Source organism: Dicentrarchus labrax, unplaced genomic scaffold, assembly GCF_905237075.1.
Source record: "Dicentrarchus labrax unplaced genomic scaffold, dlabrax2021, whole genome shotgun sequence".
Lineage (NCBI taxonomy): Eukaryota > Metazoa > Chordata > Actinopteri > Moronidae > Dicentrarchus > Dicentrarchus labrax.
In genome coordinates, this window is record NW_026136708.1 from 8,436,232 (window position 1) to 8,457,544 (window position 21,313).

The 21,313-nt window shown below is 40.5% G+C and overlaps 1 protein-coding gene across 3 annotated transcripts in view; it reads right to left on the reverse strand.

Annotated features, from left to right (window-relative positions):
* Positions 1-21,313, reverse strand: part of LOC127367824 (MAM domain-containing glycosylphosphatidylinositol anchor protein 2-like) — a 165,226-nt gene that overhangs the window by 80,073 nt on the left and 63,840 nt on the right. For 2 of the 3 annotated variants that reach the window (XM_051407964.1, XM_051407965.1), the window contains exons 4-6: positions 6,272-6,468; positions 2,679-2,814; positions 2,196-2,465 (exon numbers count right to left, since the gene is read on the reverse strand). In XM_051407964.1, coding sequence (XP_051263924.1) covers positions 2,196-2,465; positions 2,679-2,814; positions 6,272-6,468 — 603 coding nt within the window. The remainder of the gene's footprint in view (positions 1-2,195; positions 2,466-2,678; positions 2,815-6,271; positions 6,469-21,313) is intronic. The other variant, XM_051407966.1, reaches the window with a different exon arrangement.

Below are 21,313 nucleotides of genomic sequence, written 5' to 3' on the forward strand. Positions count from 1 at the left end.
ATTTCTTCGGTTTAGATTGTTTTCATCCCCAAATTCACAAAAAAAAAAAAAAAAATGTTGCACAGACATCAGCGATGGCTTTATATGCAGAAACTAAACCAACAGATCCTTACACATATGACTTTTAAAGAGTTAACAGTTAAATGATTAAGGCAGCTTTAAGGAACCAATATGTTGTATAGGCCTTTGTTTTCCAGATTGATGGAGTCAGATGGTAGCAGCCTGCAACTGAAGTTAATTCTTGTTTTTTCATACAGCCCAGCACTGCCTAACAAATCAATGGCTATGGATCCTGCATGACATTTAGTCAAGCAGACTAATACATATCTGTCCTGTTTAACTTTTAACAAGTACAGACAATGCACTGCAGCCTTGAATGTGACACATCAGTGTGTGTGTGTGTGTGTGTGTGTGTGTGTGTGTGTGTGTGTGTGTGTGTGTGTGTGTGTGTATTCATACATATCTAAAGAAGGTGGTGAATTGTTTTGATGATATTTTACCATCTTATATAAGAACCATTGTCAGCTCCAGATGTATGACACATCAATGAGAGCGTGATATTTATTGCAGTGATTGCCTGCATTGAGAGTGCCCTGACTTATTTTTCTGCCATGTGACACCTGACACCTTCTCTTTGATGTAAGCCTCTCGATTCTGAAGTCCTCAACTATATGGGCACTTTCACAATACAGAGAGGGGGTTTATCTGTCAGGGGGGCCATCAGAAATGATTTGTTGATGATTTGATTTTCATCCCAGGGAGCATATGGCTGCATAAATAAATGCTTCCTAACAGGCTGAGCACAGAGGCGACCTGATGATGGAGCTGTGGCATAATCTCTGAGATGACAGGAGAAAACTCTGAGAAACTTTCTGAGCCAATCTGCAAAACTTGCATTCAAATGTATCCCATTTGTGCGTGTGTGATGTTTTCTGGAAAGTTAAAATTGACATTTGGATCATCCCATGAATGCTGTTTTGTTTGTGAGGCTTCCACTAATTAATGCATCTTCTTATTCACCTGCAAGAAGCTCCTGCAGTTTCATCCTGAGGGCGTCGGGATCCTGCTATGTCACAGATGAAAGCCTAGTCACACACCACACTTAATCCTCGAGCTTAGTAACAGCAGTCCATTTAAGTGTATGAAAATGCATCATGTCGCATCTGTGCAGGTCTTATATCAAAACGGCTTTTCTTTGCAGATGGTAAAATTGCCTGTCTGAGTATTAACCTTCAAAGCACTTTTTTTTGTGACATTTTATTGTACGTACAGTATCACATGCACAATGATATGCGTACTTCTTCTTCTGTGCATCCACTTGTCAATATGACAAGCATATGCAAAAACAGGTACTTTGATAATGGTTGTTTCTGTAATGAGCTACTGCAAGATCAGATGCTCTTCTGCCTCCTGTGCCACTCAGATGAATAGCAGCTTGGAAAAAATAATTTCCCTGATAATTGGCCAAACAAGTAGCAATGGCCCTTGCCCTGCTGTTCTTGATAAACTGGTGTAAACCACTCATTGAATCAGTGTATTTTAATTACTGCTTCCACTCTTTTTGCCTAAATATGAATGTATATAAACAAGTGCATTGCAATTTGGATGCAATGTTTAATCAAAAGAAATAAAGTAATCTAGAAATAAAGTTACTTTAGTGTTCTCGGACAAGACAAGGCATGAAATAAATAATCATCAGAAACTAGCTACTGCTTTTACGGCTGCACATGCTACCTAACTAGCAGCTAAGGTTGGAACTTTCATTATTACTCAGCATCAAAGTGAGTCAAAGAGTCAATGTTAGCAGCCGCTTGGTGGTTAATACAGATTTATCTCTGCAGCATTGTGAAGTGCAAAAGAAGCGAAGAGTCTTCCTCTTTGGCTGCTGCAGCTAACAGGAGCTAGCTAGTTAGCTGACAGCTGCTGAGCTTGTTAAAGTGATGGAGCAGGCCTTGGTGACATTACCACTGTCATGAAATGACATTATATATTATATAATAATATACTATTGTATACAATAAAGTGTCATTTTGAATAAAAATGAACTCAGAATAATGTGTTATTAGTTATAATAATGTTATATTATTTCACACTTATTCGTTTTATTCATATGATTATTTATTTTATAATGTATCTTTCATTTATGTAATACTATAGGGTACCATACATTGGGTCATGCAGTCATGGCTTCTCACCTCGCACCACAATGGTGGTGGACTTCTTGGCCGGGTTTCCCACGTTGTTGCTGGCCACGCAGCTGTATACCCCCGCCTCATCTGAGCTGATGGCTGGAAGTGTGAGCGTGCCCCCCTTCACCACGCTCCTTTGCGGCAGGCTTTCATTGCTGCTGACCCAGGTGAGAGTGGGGGTTGGCTCGCCTCCTGTGGTGATGCACACCAAGGATACCGTCTGGCCCGGATTCACCACGATTGGATCCTCCACCAGCAGCTTGATGGACGGGGAGGCTGTGGACGAAGAGCGTGGAGAGAAGGATTAGCAGAAGATGGACAACTTTGGCAGTTTTGACAGTTACAGTATATGTCAGTTGAGAGACTGCACACACTATTTTTCTCCATGTCTATCCTGCATTTATTAAGACACCTTTATGGATTGCTGCAAAAAAAAGTATACTGTTCTTATAAAGCAATCTTACAGAAAAGTCAATAGTCTTATATTACCTGTCTTATTTGTAAGTCTGAAGATAACACTGCGGTCAGGGATCCCACACACATTTCTGACGGAGGCGATGCAGCTATAGTTGGCGTAGTCTTGAGGGCGCAGGTTCTTCAGCTTCAAAATCTTCGTTTCCCCCTGCAGCTCAGACCAAACCAACACTGGTATGCAAATGTGTGCAAAAGTATCAACATAATCAAGTAAAAGAAATGCAGAAAAACTAGGTACTGGGCAGGAGATGACAAAGGCCAAACAGCTCCAAAGAAAGGTCAAAGAGATGAATATGTATACAGTTTCAACAAAGCCAAAAATGAAAAGTAAAGGTAGTGGTTCAAGAAAAGTGTAAAATCACTACAGAAAATGATGCAGTTATTTTTCAAGGAAATTAATGTGTCAGCTTGCTCAATACCAAGTGGATTACTTTCCAGTCAATGGGCTGGAACTATTTCCACCATTCAGCTACAGAAATATGGATGGACTCAGTAGGGGATCCCTCCACAGAAACGGCTATCTCATTGAGAATATGCGTTTGATTCTAGCCTGGCCTGTCAACCGTGAGCCCCGCCCAGAAGGCTTTGATGAGGATATGAACCTTTGATCTGGCTGACTCCAGTGTGTGGGTGTTGGGTTGGAGGGGGAGACGGCAGATTAAAGCATGAGTCAGCCACACGCTGCGGCAGTCCACACAACATGACAATCACTCACGTCTTTCAAACCCTTTCATACCCCTTATCCAATGAGGCTCATGGATAACCTAATTGTATTAGATTAGCCATGGAGCCCACACTCAACTTCCTGTCTTTCTCTGTCACCTCCTCTGCTTCTTTGCAGATATCAGGAGATGAGGTCCGTGGTATTCAGAGTGCAAGCTTTACTCACAGCGGGGGGGGGCAGATTGGAAGGAAAATCTATTTAGAAAATGCAAGGGGCAGAGAAAGGAATGGAAAGGACAAACGCATTAAACCGAATTGGACTGGGGGATTGATGGCCATATTGATGGAAAGATTGAACGCTAAAGTACACAAGAGCATCAGGAATGGGACTTATGGGCGTCAGTAAAGGGCACAGAAATTTTGGAGGAGGGTATTGTCCCTGTCAGGTAAAACATATATTTTTTCAGTTTTGTTTTGATGTCTTATTTGTCTTTGGTAACACAGAAAGCAAAACCAGCTTGATAAACTTAAAATGCATGGTGATAAAGATGAAAATGAGGGCAGCAGGAAAGATGTTGACTACACAAGAGCCAATAAAATAAGTCTAGCAAAAAAAAAAACAACTACCATAATTGACAAAAACGTGATGTGTGTCTCAGCTGGGTGATGAGCAATATGTTACTAACTGGGTATTTAAATGGTTATCTTCTCAACATCTAGACAATATGCTCAAACAGAACGTCACACCGCAAGGAAACATCATAAACATCAAAACATATTGACTACTATAAAGAGGTGAGAATCTGACGAGAGTTGAGCAATGGCTCCATTATACCTTCGATAATTGTGCCATTCTCTGGAAATTATGGAGCGAGAGGTGGAGAAAGTAACAGACAGCGGAAAGGACAGGGTTTTCTACAATAAAAGCACAGCTCTGGGCCTCACTTAATTATGAACCTGTTCTCCGTACAGAGTTTGAAATGCCACCACTGCATTTCTACAGTATCAGTGGGGATATAAAAAAAACATTTGGTAGGCTGAAAAGGTGTAAGGGAATGGAGTTGGAATGGAGAAAAATGGAGGGAGGAAGGTAAAGAGACGAACTTAATTCACAAATCTGCCTAGCCAAAATGGAGGCCTGGCTGCACTCTAATGGACTCAACTCGAGCCTCTAGGCTCGATTTCGGTCAGTTACGAATTTGTAACTCAATTGTCTGAGTATGTTTCAGGCAAGTTCAGACATATTGTTGAAAAATAATGTTATTAGCCATTTATATGAGCAAATTACTAGGAGTTTAGTAAGGATTTATTTGGGGTTGAACTCACACAAAGCTAATCTCTGGCTTTGGGTTGCGCTCAAATTCCCAGACCCAATTAAAGCTTTAATAGAGGGCAGGATGAAGGAGTGAGGGAAGGAGAAAAGAGGTATGAAGAGCAGGATGGAGAAGGGAAGAGTGTCTGATGAGGCCCAGTTGTGCAGCTTCTTCAGCCTCCTTCACCCACTCCATTAGTTCCCAGCCATCTTTTTTCATTTGGCCAAACATCAATTTCACTTCCTTTTTCCTCCCTCTCTGTTTCTTAAGCCTCTTTTTCTTCTCTCGGATGTCTTTTCTCTTTCTCGTAGATTTCCATTCCCTCGGTCGCTCAATTCAACATATAAATCGCATTCAGCTCAATCAATTCAAAAAAACTACAATTCCCTTACTAGTGACAGAACAATCTCAGTCAAGTCTTTGTCAACTGCACAAGATCCTCTTTAGAACAAAAGATTCTCAATTTTCAAATTGTAAAGAAAATCCAACTGATTCTGAAGAGAATCCAATCTTTCTGTGTCTGCAATTTCTCAATATGTATGTAACTATGTGAAACTGGGTTAGTGAAACTGATATTGCTATTCATGGGGTTAATGAGTACAACTTTTACTATCCCATAGCACAGAAATGGGTGGTGTTAGGGGTTTGGGGTGGAGATGTGAAACCAAAGGAAAACAAGACACATTCGAAATGGTACTAACTCTCCCAGTACATAAAGGCAAATAAAATAGCAACACTATTAGTATAGTATTTCGTGTTGCAATATGTCACCTTTGTAACAAGATGTTGTGTTGATTCATTAATTAGCTACTCTGGCTTACTCATCTCTGCTGTAAAAATGCAGGAATAGTGTGTTGTGACGGCGTGTTGTTGCACTTCTTACTCATTGTCAGAAGAGGTTGATGAAGGTCATCATTTACATACCTGTACTAGTGTCTATTTAAGGCCCTACAGTATGTAGAACATGATCTTCAATGTACTGCGCTATAAATGCATTAGAATTTTGATTACTAGTAATAACAATATGGCCATCACTGTCAAAGACAGAGATCTTTTGTTTCAAGATTACAACTGAAACATTAATTAACAAAAACAGTTTTTACACACATAAATTAGCAATCATAGTTGCAAGCAAACATTGTAATACACACAGCGTCTCATGGTGAGAGAGCACTGTGTAGTAAGAATTTGATCATGTTAATGAATTCCAAACCTGCTCTGCTCTGCCGCTTCAATCTAGTTGCAACAACGTTAGCTTTTCCTCCTTCTTTTGGTTACACACAGAAGGGTGCCACAGATGCAACTGGTCACAAGAGCATCTCTTAATATGAGAGGGCACCTGGTCTGAAAGAGCAAATGTAGCTTTGCCTTCAAAAGCTTATTATGGTCGTTGCATCTCTATCCTCTATCAGCCTTTTTATCCTTCCTTTGTAGTGCGCAGAGGGAGGGCAAAGGGTGCGTGTCTTCATGACAGCCAGCACAGAGCACCATTAAAACACTCCAAAAACTATTCATATTCAACTGGCAACAGCTATAAGCCTTTTACACTGAATAAAACAATACACCTTTCTTTGTATGTACTATTCTCTCTGATTTGACGCTTTCATCCATTTCAGGTTGCCTCTGTCTTACCTGAGTGAAAAACGGCTCATAGATCTCCACTCCCTTGTCGGAGCCCTGCGTCAGGACCTCTCTGCCACGATGCCAGCTGTAGCGGACGGGTGGGTTGGAATTGGCCACACAGCGCAGAAACACAGTCCTCTCATAGTAGAACTGTTCCTTAGCCTCTCCTATACTCTGATGCACGGTTACCACTGGGTCATCAAGGTCTGCAAGAGGGAGCACAAACAGAGAGGAGAAAATTATCAATAAACACTTTTCCATGAGTTGTTCAATTGATTGGATCAATCAATCACAATAGGCCACATTTCAAGCATAAATATATATATTTGCCTAGCTGTGGTAGCAGAACACAAAGCAGGAGTAAAATCTTTATATCATCAGTAAACACAAACACAATCTCCCACGATCCGTGTGTCTTCACTGTGGTTAAAGATCTGACCGAAAGGGTCAGAATTCTCATTGCATTAGGAGAGCCAGTTATCAGCATTACACACAGGGGTCGATCTGTGAAAGGAGGTGAGAAGCCCTCTACTTGAACTACTTAAGTCAATAGGATGCAGCCCAAGGGCACATTGACTTCCCAGTCAATGAGCGAGCTGCTATGTGTTCCAAGTCGCACTCCATTGAGAGCTTCAAACATGAGCAGGGATGACAAATACTGTGCACAAAATGATGTTTGATGTCCGTCACTTCAAAGAATAATGTTTGGCTGGCCTCCGCTCCGATTCAGGCACTCTGTGATTTGACACATCTGTTACTCTACCCCATTTTCCCAGCAGATCTGAGGAAAGTTTTACCCCAACGCTAGACAGTTGGTTGTTTGAGAAAGCGCTTGTGGTTGATTAAATGGATTCAAAGTTAATCATCTTACCCGGCTATCGCATTAAGCCTTGGCAAATGGTGTTCATCATAGCTGTGGTGTCTTTTAGCATGCTAATACTCGCCTTTTAGATTATGTCCATTTGCACGCTCAAAGAACGTGGGGAGCTAGCTGTTTCCCTTTCATCTCCATCCGAGATGCAATCAGTTTTTAACATGAGCAAAAAGGCAATTTTAAGTGAGAGGATGAGAGAAGCTAATGCAAGTTATCCCTCATGCTAAAATTCTAACTGATAGAGGCTGACCTTTTGCATACAAAGTGGGAAGTGATTGAGTGTATTAATGAGTGAATTAGCTTATCAGTGAGTGAGCAACAAGGTGGATGATTGAGTGATTGAGAGAGCTGGTGTGTGAATATGTGTGTGAGAGAGTGCAAGCAGCTTACAGTAAATGAATACCCAAATCTTTAACGATTATAAGCCTCCGGAGAAAAACTACACACGCCTTAGGTATTATTAATGGATGAATTCATCGCTTTTAATTCAGTAACGGTGGCCCACCCCTGGATTTGCTGAGGATCAGGTCCTAATCAAGGCGCCTGTGGGCCACAGTGCACAGCATCCAGCCTCGATGCACCAGCCAGAGAATGCTGATTCCTCAGTTTCATTAAAGACATGTTCTGCCCTACAGCCCCTTAATCAAAATCTAGCAGCGGTCAATACTTCATCCAGGATCCATTACAGTGTCTCAGGTAAGAGCAATTACCTTTGGGGAGTTGGGGAAAAACAGGGGAGGGGGGTGACAACGCTCCGGAGAAGACAGAGCGATTGCGGTGCCATTTTAGAGGAGCAGATTGCTCTAAGTAAATACACTGATTCATTACAGAGAGGAGGGGGAGAGTATGAATCCTACATCTTATCTGTGACTCTACCCGGCTTCCCTCTCATCTGTTTCCCTGCTTCAAACAGTCAATTTACCAACTGTGGCAGAAATGGAGTGATTCATTGACAGCCCTATCTACCTTGGGATACACGTGTCTTTGAACGTCAGACCTGATAGGAGGTTGTCTTTTTTTTTTTTTCCTTGTGGTGACAAGAGTGCGAGGGTGTGTTTCTGTATGTTTGTGTATTAGGAGCGGTTTGAGCTATTAATAGGGCCGAAATGATATGCAGAGAAGAAGTGTATGCTAGGAGCGCAAAGAGATAAATATGGAAATATGGAAATGTACGCACTGGATTAAAATTTGATGAATTTCAAACAAAATTCCACCTCCACCATCAGTCTTTCTCCCGTAAGGATGTGTGTGTGTGTGTGTGTGTGTGTGTGTGTGTGTGTGTGAGTGCGTGTCACTCTTGTGCAATTAGCTTCTGAAGTCACGCTTGACTGATTGTGAAGCTTAAATCCCCGAGCCCAGAGGAAAACTGTGGTGTACAGACCGCCTGCGCCAGAGTTGTTAGGGTTTGTAATTGCAGGTTTATGGGTTCACAGGCCGGTAAATCTGCCCATGTACAGCTAAACGCTCCAGCGAGCTAACCTTAGCATCACTCCCGCTCACTCCCACGGACCATGACCAGTCTCAAAGCTCTGGGTTTGTCTGATATTAAGACACGGGGGGGTGGGGGGTGGGGCAGCGTGAAACAAATGTGCGAACACCAGACGCATTGTGCGTGCGAGTCGGTGGAGGTCTCACAAGACAAACAGAAACAAAAAGGGTATAAGATTCATTACCAATCTTTTTATGCTCTCAAGTGAAAAAAACCTGAAGATGTTGAATAGCAGAAAGCAGATTTCTACCTTATAGGCCTACCAAAACATTTGTTGGACAAATAGGCACAAGTGAGTGGTGTGGATAAAAGAGAAGATGAAGATTAAAGAAGGTGCTTCATTATCACATCAAACCTTAGCTCCTTCCTTTCATGTCCCCCAACCCCCGCCCCACCAAAAAAGCAGACACCTGCACGAAAACTCACACACATTACCTCACTCCACCTACCCACACCCAGCCACCCACACACACACACACACACACACACACACACACACACACACACACACACACACACCAACATCCTTGTACAGACCTACACACCCCTTTTTTGGGGCTGTCTCTCGGGTGTTAATCTAATGCGAGTTTTTTTCAGTTTTTTCTCAGCTTTGATGTCTTTCACTCTCTCCGCCTGATGTGCTGAAGTCACCTGGGAGGAGAACACCTATCAGGCTCCCAGGCTGTCAGCCATGAGCGACAGAGGCCTGCGATTAATTTCACCTAATCACTGTCCCAGCTTGATTACCAGCGGGAGCCGCTGACCTGGATGACATTTGTGCGATGTCTTTCATGAGGAAAAACAGTCCTGTTATGTCAAAGATAAGCAATTTACTTTTATTTTGTGCCAAGGGACAGGGAGAGACAGCCGGAGAGAGAGACGGGGTCGTGGTCAGAGGGAAACAGAGACAAAAGGAGGAAAAGTAGGGTTGAGAGCGTGTAAAAACTTCTAATTTCCTGCTATCCAGATGCAGGGTTAATGAGGTGATGATACTGTATAGCAGCTGTCTCCTGCACTTATTCCAAATAAGGGTGACTTGCTCTCTTTGTAGTGGATTTTTTTGTAGAAATATGGGCATGAGGCATAAGCGATTAGAGAAGTTATTACTTGGCAGCCTGCCCTGTGAAGGACCTCACCTTCACAGGGCCTCTTTTTTTAGAAGCTGGAGTTTAAAAGCAAATCCTTAAAAAAAAGATCGAGCCACCTCCACATAAATAGGAAGCAATAAGAGGTGAATTTATTTTCCGGCTCTTTAGACATTCTCTGACCAGACTAAATGTCCATCAAATGCATGTGTGAGTGAGAATAATCGAGTTGTGATTTTTCAACATTACTCATAGCCATTTTTAAATAAAATCCTAAGACTGATGAATAAAAACATTAAGATAATGGGCAGTGAGGATTAAAAATTATATTCAATGTCTGAGATACTTGCACGCTGATGCATAATGCGTGGGATCAATGCACTGTAAGAAGACGTAAAATTGCAAATAATGTGCAACATCAGTATACTATGTGTAAACACACTACATCAAATAAGACAGCACAAATAAAACATGATATAGATGGTTCATGCTGAATGGTGCGCTTTGATGCATTTCATTTATGTAGGTCAAAGGGTTAATAAGCCATATTGGTGATATATGACATCCGTCTCATGTGGAGGCCTCTGATGGAATATGTGAATCCGGCATGTAATTTACTGTCAGAACATTTCTTTTCCCTCCATATCTCAACCCTGTGGCAACAGTGACCTCTATCTCACAGCTCCACTCCACAATAACTAGCTGCTGCTAGCTGCATCTATTTGGTGTCAGCTGTTGCTTCATACTAAAGTGTGATTGTGGTGCCGGATGGATGTGTTTGGAGGGTGGGCGAGGGCAGGATGCATCTATTTCTGCAATAAGTCCACTCTGACGATGGCGGCTGTGTAACAGAGATATCTCAGTAAACTGAATATCATTCTCTGAGACATGAGATAGGAGCGTGAGCAGCTTCATGTGCTGCACTGCTCTGAGCGCTGTCGGGGGATAAAAGGAGGGAAAGGAAAGAATCCAGGGAGAGGCTCATTCAGTCGGTGTGTGATATTTGAATGTGGCAGTGTAACACACATCTCTGTGTTGAGAAACACATAAACAGTGAGTGGACACATCATACGAATAGGAAAGCTAAGTGCATCTCAACACGTAATTAAAATGCTTTTTGCCTGTGGAAATTCATGGAAATAACACTCTAGGAAGTTGTTGCTCCCGGCCAAGAAATAGTCCCATGCAACTTGTTGTTTTTACTGTTTACTATAACGTCATTTATTGAGCTTTAGAGGTGCTTGTGGGGGGATTTTCTTTACTTTCCCCCGATTTCAGTCTTTGTGCTAAGCCAAGCTAACCACCTGTTGGCCTAATATTTACCGTACAGAAATGAGAGTGGCATCCATCTTCTTATCTAACTCAGCGAGAAATGCAATAATAATTGTTCTTTATGATAAATCATTACCATAGTCAGTTTTATTAACAGTGTATCCTGTGTTTTATTGTTCATGGTACTAAGAGTACTGTATATATTACATTATATATGTCACACTTATATTGGGATTATTCAAAATGTCACATTGTTTGCTATTGTGATTTGGATTTAGGATGTTTATCAAATAATGACAGCAATCCGGCGGAGATGATGAGTCATCTTTGGAAATCTGGACGATAATCTTCATTCAATTCAATTCAATTCAATTCAATTCAATTCAATTCAATTCAATTTGTTTAGCGCCAATTCATAACAGAAGTTATCTTAGGACACTTTTCAAATAGAGCAGGTCTAGACTGAACGCCTTATAACATTATTTACAGAGACCCAACAGTACCACCATGAGCAAACACTTGGCGACAAGGGCAAGGAAAAACTGCCTGTTAAAAGGCAGAAACCTAGGACAGATCCTTCGGCTCTAGGTGGGTGGTCGTCTGTCTCGACCAGTTGGGGTGAGAGAGAGAGAGAGAGAGAGAGAGACAGAGACAGACAGACAGACAGACAGACAGACAGACAGACAGACAGACAGATGCACAGTAACAACAGTATTGTCAATGGCAATTCACTTTTTAATGTGTCAAATGCATTGGTGAATACATACTTTTGCATTTAGCGGTTATCGCTGCAGAGGTTATGCACGCACAGTGTGACTACTATTACGACATGCATTTAAGGCACTCACTCCATGTTTTTTTAATAACAATAATTAAAAATGTAGCGCTCAAAGTGAAAGCAATGAAAGAGAGATAGCAATGTGCAAACACTATTCACATGCTTTTGAAAACACACCTAATTAGCTTCTTCTGTAATACACTCAATGTCATTGGCATTTACCATTTCTAAATAAATAAAAAAGCAAACAGTAACAAATGAATCAGTGTTTTTGTTCTGGTTGCATCACTACAACAATAATGAATATCCAAAGGCTTGTGTCACATTAATAAAACATTGCCGGTTTATTAGGTTAGGTGGCTTTGTGTTTATAAATTTGTGAGTGTGTCTTGGGTACAATTTATTACAACTCATAACTCCCCATCCAGGCTTTAATCTTTAAAATTTGGAACAGAAATTTAATCAGTGGGTCAGCTGCTAGGGGTGGTAACAACTGTTTTAATACACTGTAAAGGGGCAGACCTTTCAGACCAGGGTTTTATAAAGGCTATTCTTCTGTCTCTGCCAGGAACACAGCAAGGGGGAGTTTGGACAAGTTGGGTTAAGGTTTGTAAAGGGCAACGCACCACCCCTGCCATGGCTGCTGTTTGGCATGCCTCTTTGGTACTGTGTAACAAGTCCTGAATTATTCATTAAGCATTTCCACATTCCTGCTTTAACTTGAACTTAAATTTCTTCTGGGGGAGGGGGGATTTCTTTATAAAACCTTCTTTACTTGACTTCCCCTCCCCCTTGCACTCTATCTCTCTCTTTCTCTCTATCTCTCCCTTCTTTCTCCCTCGATCATAGGATATGCACTGGGCATTAAGGTAATGGTAACTAACTCCCTCTCTGAGGCCACAGTCATCATGCCTGGTTAAGCGTAATTACTGCCAATTAAAGTAGCAATGCAAAATGGAGTCAATGGAGCGATGGCGAACGATACAGCATGCTTCGTTGTTGGTAGTAGAGTAGACTAAATGGATGCAGAGGACAATGGCGTCGTTAGTGTTGCAAGAAGATACTCTAATGTGTAGTAAAGTGGGCTTGTCCCCTCCAGTTACTGACTGCTAATGTGTAAAAAAACAAACAAAAATGATTTAGATAATATACAATATGGATCTAAAAAAGCATTTTATTTGTGCTATAAACAAACCTCCAAAACGCAGTAGAGACGTTTGATTGCTCTTATTCCCTTGAAGTCAAAACTATGCAAATATATGAAATTTAAGCTCAAAGAGTGGGTGATGTTTCCCTCTAGCCAGATGAAGTCATCCTGCAATGTGCTGTTTCAACTGTTGCTTTAAGAGCTAGAGCTGTGTTCAGGAAGCTGCAGCCCACTTAGGACTGCTGCACCTCCATCTTCCTCAGTGACAGTGCTTTTTCCAATTATGCTGTCTTTGGAGAAACACTGAGTGTCTGTAGGTGTGTGTACAAGAACAGTGTGTGTGCGTGTGCACATGGTCAATGTGTGTGATAAATGGCGGGGCAGACGTCAGCAGCCTCACAGCAGAGCCTGCAACCCCTCACTTCCTCCCAGTGATGGAGATGAGGAAATAATGAGGCCCAATTCTACTCTGTGTGTGTGTCTCTGTGTTTGTGTTGTGTGTGTTAGAGGGTGAGGAGTAATGAATCTCCTCTTCATCCTCTCCCTTAGACAGTGGCGTCTGCCTCAGCCCATCTCCTCTCTAATTCATCTCCCTAGAAAACAAACAGGCCACAGAGCACTGATCTACACAACAACACCTAGAAAGCCACCATTAAAGTTGGAGGCAAAGCACCAGTGACATGATGGAGTCCTTTTCTGGTTTCAGACTAATGACCTTCTCTTTTGTTTGGTTCGGACAAAGAGCAGTCAAGGTTGGGACATCTTACCTTAATGATGATTTGAAAGCATTTTCTAATGTCACAGGCTATTTTCTTCAAATTTGATACCTATAATAACACTATTAGCAACAGTGTATCCTAATGGCTTAAGAGGTACGGAGTATAGGAGTTCAACCTGTTGTGTTGTTGTATCTGAGAAAATAACAAGATATTACATTAATTCGACAGCAGGCCGGCTTCCAGGTGGCTGGTGCTCGTTGACCGCTGACGTAATGTCTAATCTATGAGCGCACACTGCAGTTCTTTTAATACGCCATAAAACTGGCAATTAAACATCCTGGCAAACAATGAATCTACATCAGTCACCTCATACTGTACTGTACGAGCGAGTGTGCACATCTAACCCACAAGGAGACATCATATATTTGTTAACAGTCCTGCCCTTCTAGACATTATTAAGTGTGAACCTATCATGATGCACCCATTGGTTTGTGGTGTACCATTTAGATGCCTCGAGTTTGGCATTATGGCCATCACCGTGTTGGTTTTTTGGTTGATTTCAACTTGTTCATAGCAGGAAACAATGCTGGCTTCACTTGTCTTTCTCGTATTATAGTACACTAAATGTTTCTGGAAACATGTGAGCTGTGAAATAGGCAATGCAATAACAGAATTTTGAATCATATTTGATCAGCACTGCCTAGTGTCACAGTTGGATCAGAGTTTTGTAAGTTGCAGTGGAGAGATTCACTGAGAATGACTGAGAATGACACAAGGTAACCACGCCCTAAAGCATACCCTGCTTTATCGTCTATTTCACTCTAAATGGGGCCGTAATTTATTAAATGAACATCATGTTCTTATTTTATGTGTCTTGAGTGCTTTCAGGCAAAATTCCACAACACATGTTTTATGGAACAAGACTTGAAACTAGCGATTGAGACCATAAACTCATTAGGAAACTAAGGTATTAAATCAAGTGAGAAGAAGGGTAATTTTGCACCTTCTTTAAATGGAACCGGTTTATTTTTGCAACCAAGGGAGTTGCCCCCTGCTGGCCATTATACAGTACTTCCACATTGGCCTCACTTCTCAGTCCTGGAAGCTCTGTCCAGCAATTGTATCATGTCAGTGCATTATATCAAATAAAATACTTTCTTTCTTTAACTGATTATTGATTGGTTTACACTTATGATCTCTCATTGCGTTGTGTCCTGCTACAACATCCTGTTTCATCAGGAATTACATCAGTTTAAGGTAGTAATGAGGACGTTTTATAGTTTCTTTAATGCATGCCTCTAGTGTATGATGTTACATTTCATACAATCATTACTATTTTACTATACTTATTTCTCTTCATCTTCCATCGCTTTATATCACCTTCCAAAAATCACAAAACAGCTATTTCTCTGTGGTCTTCTTAGGTAATATCACACAAACCAAATCTCTGAATGATTTTTGTTTAAACAATATTTTTCAACTGATTTTTGCCATTTCAAAACTTCATCCTGATGAGACGTCTTCAAACCACATCATATCATTCACAGGCAGTCACTAAATTTGTTTTTGTTTCCCTCAAAAAATGTCTATTTTATAAACAAGTAGAGCTCAAGATCAATCTCATCATTAGTCTTTGTGATTCATTCTGTATAGTCAGATCGTGTTATTGGGATATTGTTGTCCATATCCAAAAATACTGTTGAAAAGATAAATAATAACTAGCTGTCAGTACATCATCTGTGGCCTTTCTTCACCCAGAGATAAAATATAAAAAGAAAATGCAAAAAGACAGATAAGAGTGAAATTCTACACAAGATAATCACATTAGCATACACAACACAAACACACTGTAGCATGTTTTAAGCTCCTGATGGGGAGAAAAACAGAGGCAGGAGATGAGGTTGACTCCACTATTCTGATTAAGGGCCCCTCCCAAGAGCAAGTCCTTGAAAGAATAATGGGCAGTCGTGAACTGGCTTTACCTCCATTAACCAAACCAGCAAACATTTACATAATGTACACATAATGTGCTGATTCATTCTGTCCTGATTCAAACAAGGCTCAGATAACTCACCGTGGCTGTATCACACCATTCATCACACCAGGTCATTTACATCCAAAAGCACTTAAGAGCCGCTGCACATATATCTTTGTCTACATACATTATGGGATATTTTCAGAAGATTGTATAATACATCATTTTGTATCATAGGATCACATCATTCTGAGATACCAAGATGGCGTTCCTCAGCCTTTCTGCCACATGACTCTGTTTATACTCCCGAAATTAATGATGAAAAGGCAATGTGAGGTATTGTATTGCTTGAATTCAATTTTACAGAGCATGGAATAAGCTGCAAATAGATCTGATAAGATGATGTATTTCACATCTATTTTGTTTTGTTCTCTCCATGTGTTTTACATTCCAAAAACAAGCAGGTTAGATGAATTAACCGATGGCTAAAGCCGTCCCTCAAACTGTGATGGTCCAATCATAGTTTGGTAACTGTAACTATGCAGGGCAGGTTTGTAAAGCTTTGAATTTCTCCACGTGTGTGAATTGGGCTGTAGTAAGAGTAAAACTCAGTATTTGAAGAGCTCGGTGGGTGGTGTATTTCTTTCCACCTCTCTAAAACCAAAAACACACGAGCAGAAGATTGGAATGCATTAAAGAATAACTAGTGCGTATTTATCTGAATTATACATTGTGCTATAAATATGCATAGCAACCTCCCTATACTGGTTGAAACTGGGCTACTGCAATTGAATTTCACTATTGCCTGATATATGGTGTCAACAACTAACACCCCCTCCTCTCCTATAAAACCTCTCCCGACTCTGCAGACTGTGGTACAGATCCTCTGTCTATGTCTGCCAAAGCTAATAGACACAAGCAAACACCTTTTTCAAATATGAGATGTATGACTGTGATTCTCTGTGAGCTCGGGATATATGAATGTTATATTGTGTAAAGTATGATAATACAAAATCTGATTGTAACTTAGAGTCAACGGCTCGAGTAAAGTTCATGATGAAGTATTTATCTGTCATCGGGAGCAGCAGCTCGCAGCATTTAGAGGTTTCGTTTGTATGCTCTAATGTAAGCTAAAAAAAACTTCAGCCTAGCATTACATTTACACACTGGTTAGTCCTCACCCTAAAAACCTTAACTCTTAATACATGTGAAGTGAAAAAGTCTGAAAATACACACAAGAACGTAAGCTAACAATCTGATCTCATATTCTTCCTTATAGTATAATTAATACAAGGAGTAATTAGCTCTATACAGTGATACAAGAACAATACTATTTTTTATTGACATGTCTCATACATGGATCATCAACTGGTGGGGATGCCGACATTTTGCCTGCACATGCTGCTCTTCAGCTGGAAACAGTACAAATTCAACCAGAGATATTTCAACCAAATCATGTAGCTAACGTTAGCTAGCTACAGCTTATAAAATCTGCTAGCAATAGTTAATCAAGGATTATTGGATAGACCATCTTTTCTCTCATCCATGAAACTGTCAAAATGAAAGCTTTATATGAGTAGAAGATGGTCCACCAGTTGACAGTGATGTCTTCTGTCAATCTGACTCACAACTCAACCGATTGAACCTGCCTGCAGCACGCTTCATCCTAATGAACCCACTAATCAATAGGTTCCCCCGAGATCAACATCCAACACACTTCCTCTCTGCATATACCCAAATATATTACCTAGTCACTATAAAACGAGCCTCTTCTGGGTAAAGTGCAAATTCCAGTAATGAAGGGATGTAGGAGTTAATAGGAACTGCATAGGCCTCAGTCAGAACTTGATTTTTATCACCATGTTCCACATTTCTGTGATTCCGTGTTTCCTCCAAAACCCTGTGACTTCTCTGGCTCTGCACACACATTTACCCAGGCACCTTGCAGCATGGCGGCACGAACCGGACACCTGATGAGATAGGAAGCGCCAGTTATACTGACCGACTGGATAAAGCAAAGCCAGCATGGCCGCTAAACAAACACCATCAGCGGCTGTTTGGTCTCCGAGCTCCTTCATGAACTCCATCGATGGAAGGCAAACATAAAGCAGACACACTTCCCCAAGTCAGCCTCACACCACATGCTGCTGCACAGCGTTGCACAGCTGAGGAGGCGTATGCCAAGACAAGTTAAGCCTTTGACATGTGTGTGTGAGTCAGGACCTCACCGGTGGAGAGTGTGTTCATGCATAAGCATGTGCTTGAACCCAATGGGCAGCTTCTATTTTTGTTTCCTCTGGCACGCATGAGCACGCAAAGAAATGGACACACACATTCACACGTCTTCAATCTAGATGAATGCTGCTGTTGCCAAAAACATGATTCAAGCTCAGACTCTTGCCCATGTGCCCACAATCACACACAAACACACAGTATACTCATTAAAATTCTCTGGCTTCTGCAGTGTGGAGTAAGGGCTGTGTAAGTCCTTCCAGAGATAACACAGAGAAAGCAGACTATTGTCTTATTCTAATCCTTCTTTTGAAGGAGCACAGTGAGAAATATCAGGGAGAGTGAAGATGTGTGTGAAAGCTTCAGTAATATGATATCCACAGTCCAGTAGGTTGCGTCTCAAAATATATGCACCACCTGATTCTCAGTATTTCACAGCTACTGACAAACTGGCACTGGCTGACTGGGCAGACAACATTAATATCATCTGCCCAACATTAGCATATGGACAAACAGCACAAAGTGCTTTTTCTTTCTTGTGAACTCTGGGAAACTTGACTGCATTACTTTTTTTTCTTTTCTGCACTCCATCTCTGTGTTCTCAATTTATTCCGTTTAGCCATGCTTGTTCAGACCATTTTAAAGTGAGTTTTAAAGTGGTCCTTTATCACAGCCTGTACAGTAAATGCTGACCTGGACTGAGCAGGTTTAAGGAACAGCAATTTGTTTTCCATTTGTCCATTAGCTGAAATCATTCTGTTTCACTCTCTCTGAGTTAATTTGACAACCTGTATATTTGGGCACCAATAATTGACTTTAAGATTGTATTGTTTATCAGTGGGAAGTGGAGTTAATATTAGAGTTGCAACAGTGACTTTCAGTATTGATGAACTGGTCAATTATTTTTTTCAAAGAAATGATTTGAATAAGTTAAACATTTAGTCTACAAAATGCTGGAAAATTGTGAAAAAGGCCCAACACAGGTTCACAGAGTCCCAGGTGGTGTCTTCAAACTGCTTGTTTTGTCCAAAAACACATGAATTTTCAGTAATATCCAAATGTGAATCCTCACATTGTGCGTCTGAAACCAGCAAATTAGTTGTATATATATATATATATATATATATATATACATACATACATACATATATATAATATTTTGTACTAGTATAATATTTTTGTTACTAGAATAAGCCAGAAGTGAAGTGTGAAGTGAAGTGTAACAACATATTTCATGCCCTTGAACTCCTTCCTAATAGTTTGTTTTTTTGGACGGTGGACAATGTCCCCTGGTCGCCTCTTTGCCAAATCTCTTTTGGATATATTGTGCTGGTGATGGCCAATGAACTCTGAGCCTGCAATAAGCTGCCCCTACAGAACTCTTAAGCCCTCCTCGATTAGTCACTCAATGAAACATTAGATGCTCCAGCAAAATTAATGCAGCTGAAATTAAATGAAAACACTGAAAAGTCTCCCCTGTAGGAAAAAGAAGTGAGCATCTTAAGCTTAAAATCGATCAGTGTAGGAGTTGGGCAAGGTTCTTTATTAACTTTGCAGAGGACCTTCCCCACAGACCTAACTGCCGACAAACACAACTGAAGTGTCAGCAGGTATAAAATGTGCTTAGATGGACTTCTGAGCTTTGTAAATACGTTAGCTTTGAGCTGGCTATATAGCTAATATCAGCTCCTCTGGGTTGCAGAGGTCAGTTATTACCATTAATTATCCCTTCCTGTTTTCATCTGCTGCTCACAGTCAACTCTGCAGAAAACTTTTACTCTCTGTCTGTATGTCTGCCTGTATGTATTTAGCCTTTATTATTCCCTTCATTTAATCTAACTGAAACTGAGGCAAGCAGGTTGTGGCTGCCTTTATGAAGACGGGGGTTTTCTGAATGTACACTTTGATCGAATAAAAGTGCACATATGAATAAGATCTCTAGTGTTTATTCTGAAAATTGAAAACAAGACCCTTGATTCCAGGAAGCAGAAGCAAATAAATGGTCTCAAAAAAAAAAAAAAACACTGCAGAAAGATCATTCAGGCTTTAAGCCTCTTAATGTAAAACATGCTGGTGCCTTGCGTCTGGTTATGTAGAGTATCTTCCCTTTGCAGTAATGGTGCAGTCCATTATAACTGCCAGTGTTATTTCTTCTCCTTTTCTTGTGTGAACAGAGTGATACAAAGAGAGACACAAATGCAAGATACATCTGAAAGAGACAGCAAACATAATTCAAGGTGTTGTTGTTGGGAGGTCCAGCTCCAAAACACCAATTTTAATACTAATTAAAAATTGTAGCTGCAAACCACTAAAAATAGAATGTACGGCAGAGGCCCATCAATTAAATTCACCCCTAGGGGACAGCTGTAACATTGCTCAGGAGGAATGATGCACTTTTGCTGGATGTGCAACATAACACAATGCTAGCTAATGAAGTACACACATACTGTGTTACAAGGCCAGATGCAAGGACATCATCAGGATAACAATTTGAAATGCTACTGTGCAAAATAAAAAAAATGTCACTTCCTTTGATGCATTTGCATAGAGGGAAAAAGATAGAACGCCTATTGATAACAGGCATTATATTACCTATATTCGAAAATAATAATACTGTATTGTTATTATTGTATTCTATATTAAATTACATGCTGTATCAAGGTATTATTTTTCTATTTCTTTTATATAAATATAATATATAATATAATATATATTATATACACACAAACAGACACAAACATATGCATTGTGTCTATTACATGTACTGCACATATATAACACAATGTACTTTATTATTATTATTATTGCTATTATTATTATTATTATGTACTACTTATACAGTACCTATATAAGTATACTTTTCTACCTTTTATTTCTCTTATTTCTTCACCTTCTAATTTTATCTTTTTTTAGTTAATTCAAATAGTTCTTTATCTGTTTTTCTGTTTATCTGTTTCTTGTCTCTTTGCTGCTGTAACATGGGGATCAATTAATATATTTATGTTACTTCAAATATACAAGTCTGTAATTTTTGAGGACTGCACAATTAATCACACTGTACTCTGCCGATAGAACAACTAGAACTTCATCAATCACCAAATACATAATCATTAGTTCGTATCCACATTCCCTGATTATCCTCAGGTCGGTCTCTTTCCAGTGCGTTATCTGGCTTCATTTCCACGTCTGCTCCTTCAGCTCTCTTTAGTGCAGCCAAGGTGAAATGGTGCACAGAGGGAACGAGGCTCTGACTGTCAGCTGCTGGGACGCATTCCGCCTCTGCTCTGCTGCTTCACTAAAGCCTTCCACAAGCTTTCTAAACAAGTTTCAATTCTACAACCTCTGCCCATGTCAGTCCAGATAAATAGATACAAGGCTGTGGCTCACACACACGCACACGCACACGCACACGCACACGCACACACACACACACACACACACACACACACAGGGAGAATAAGACGCAGACTGGAAAGAAAA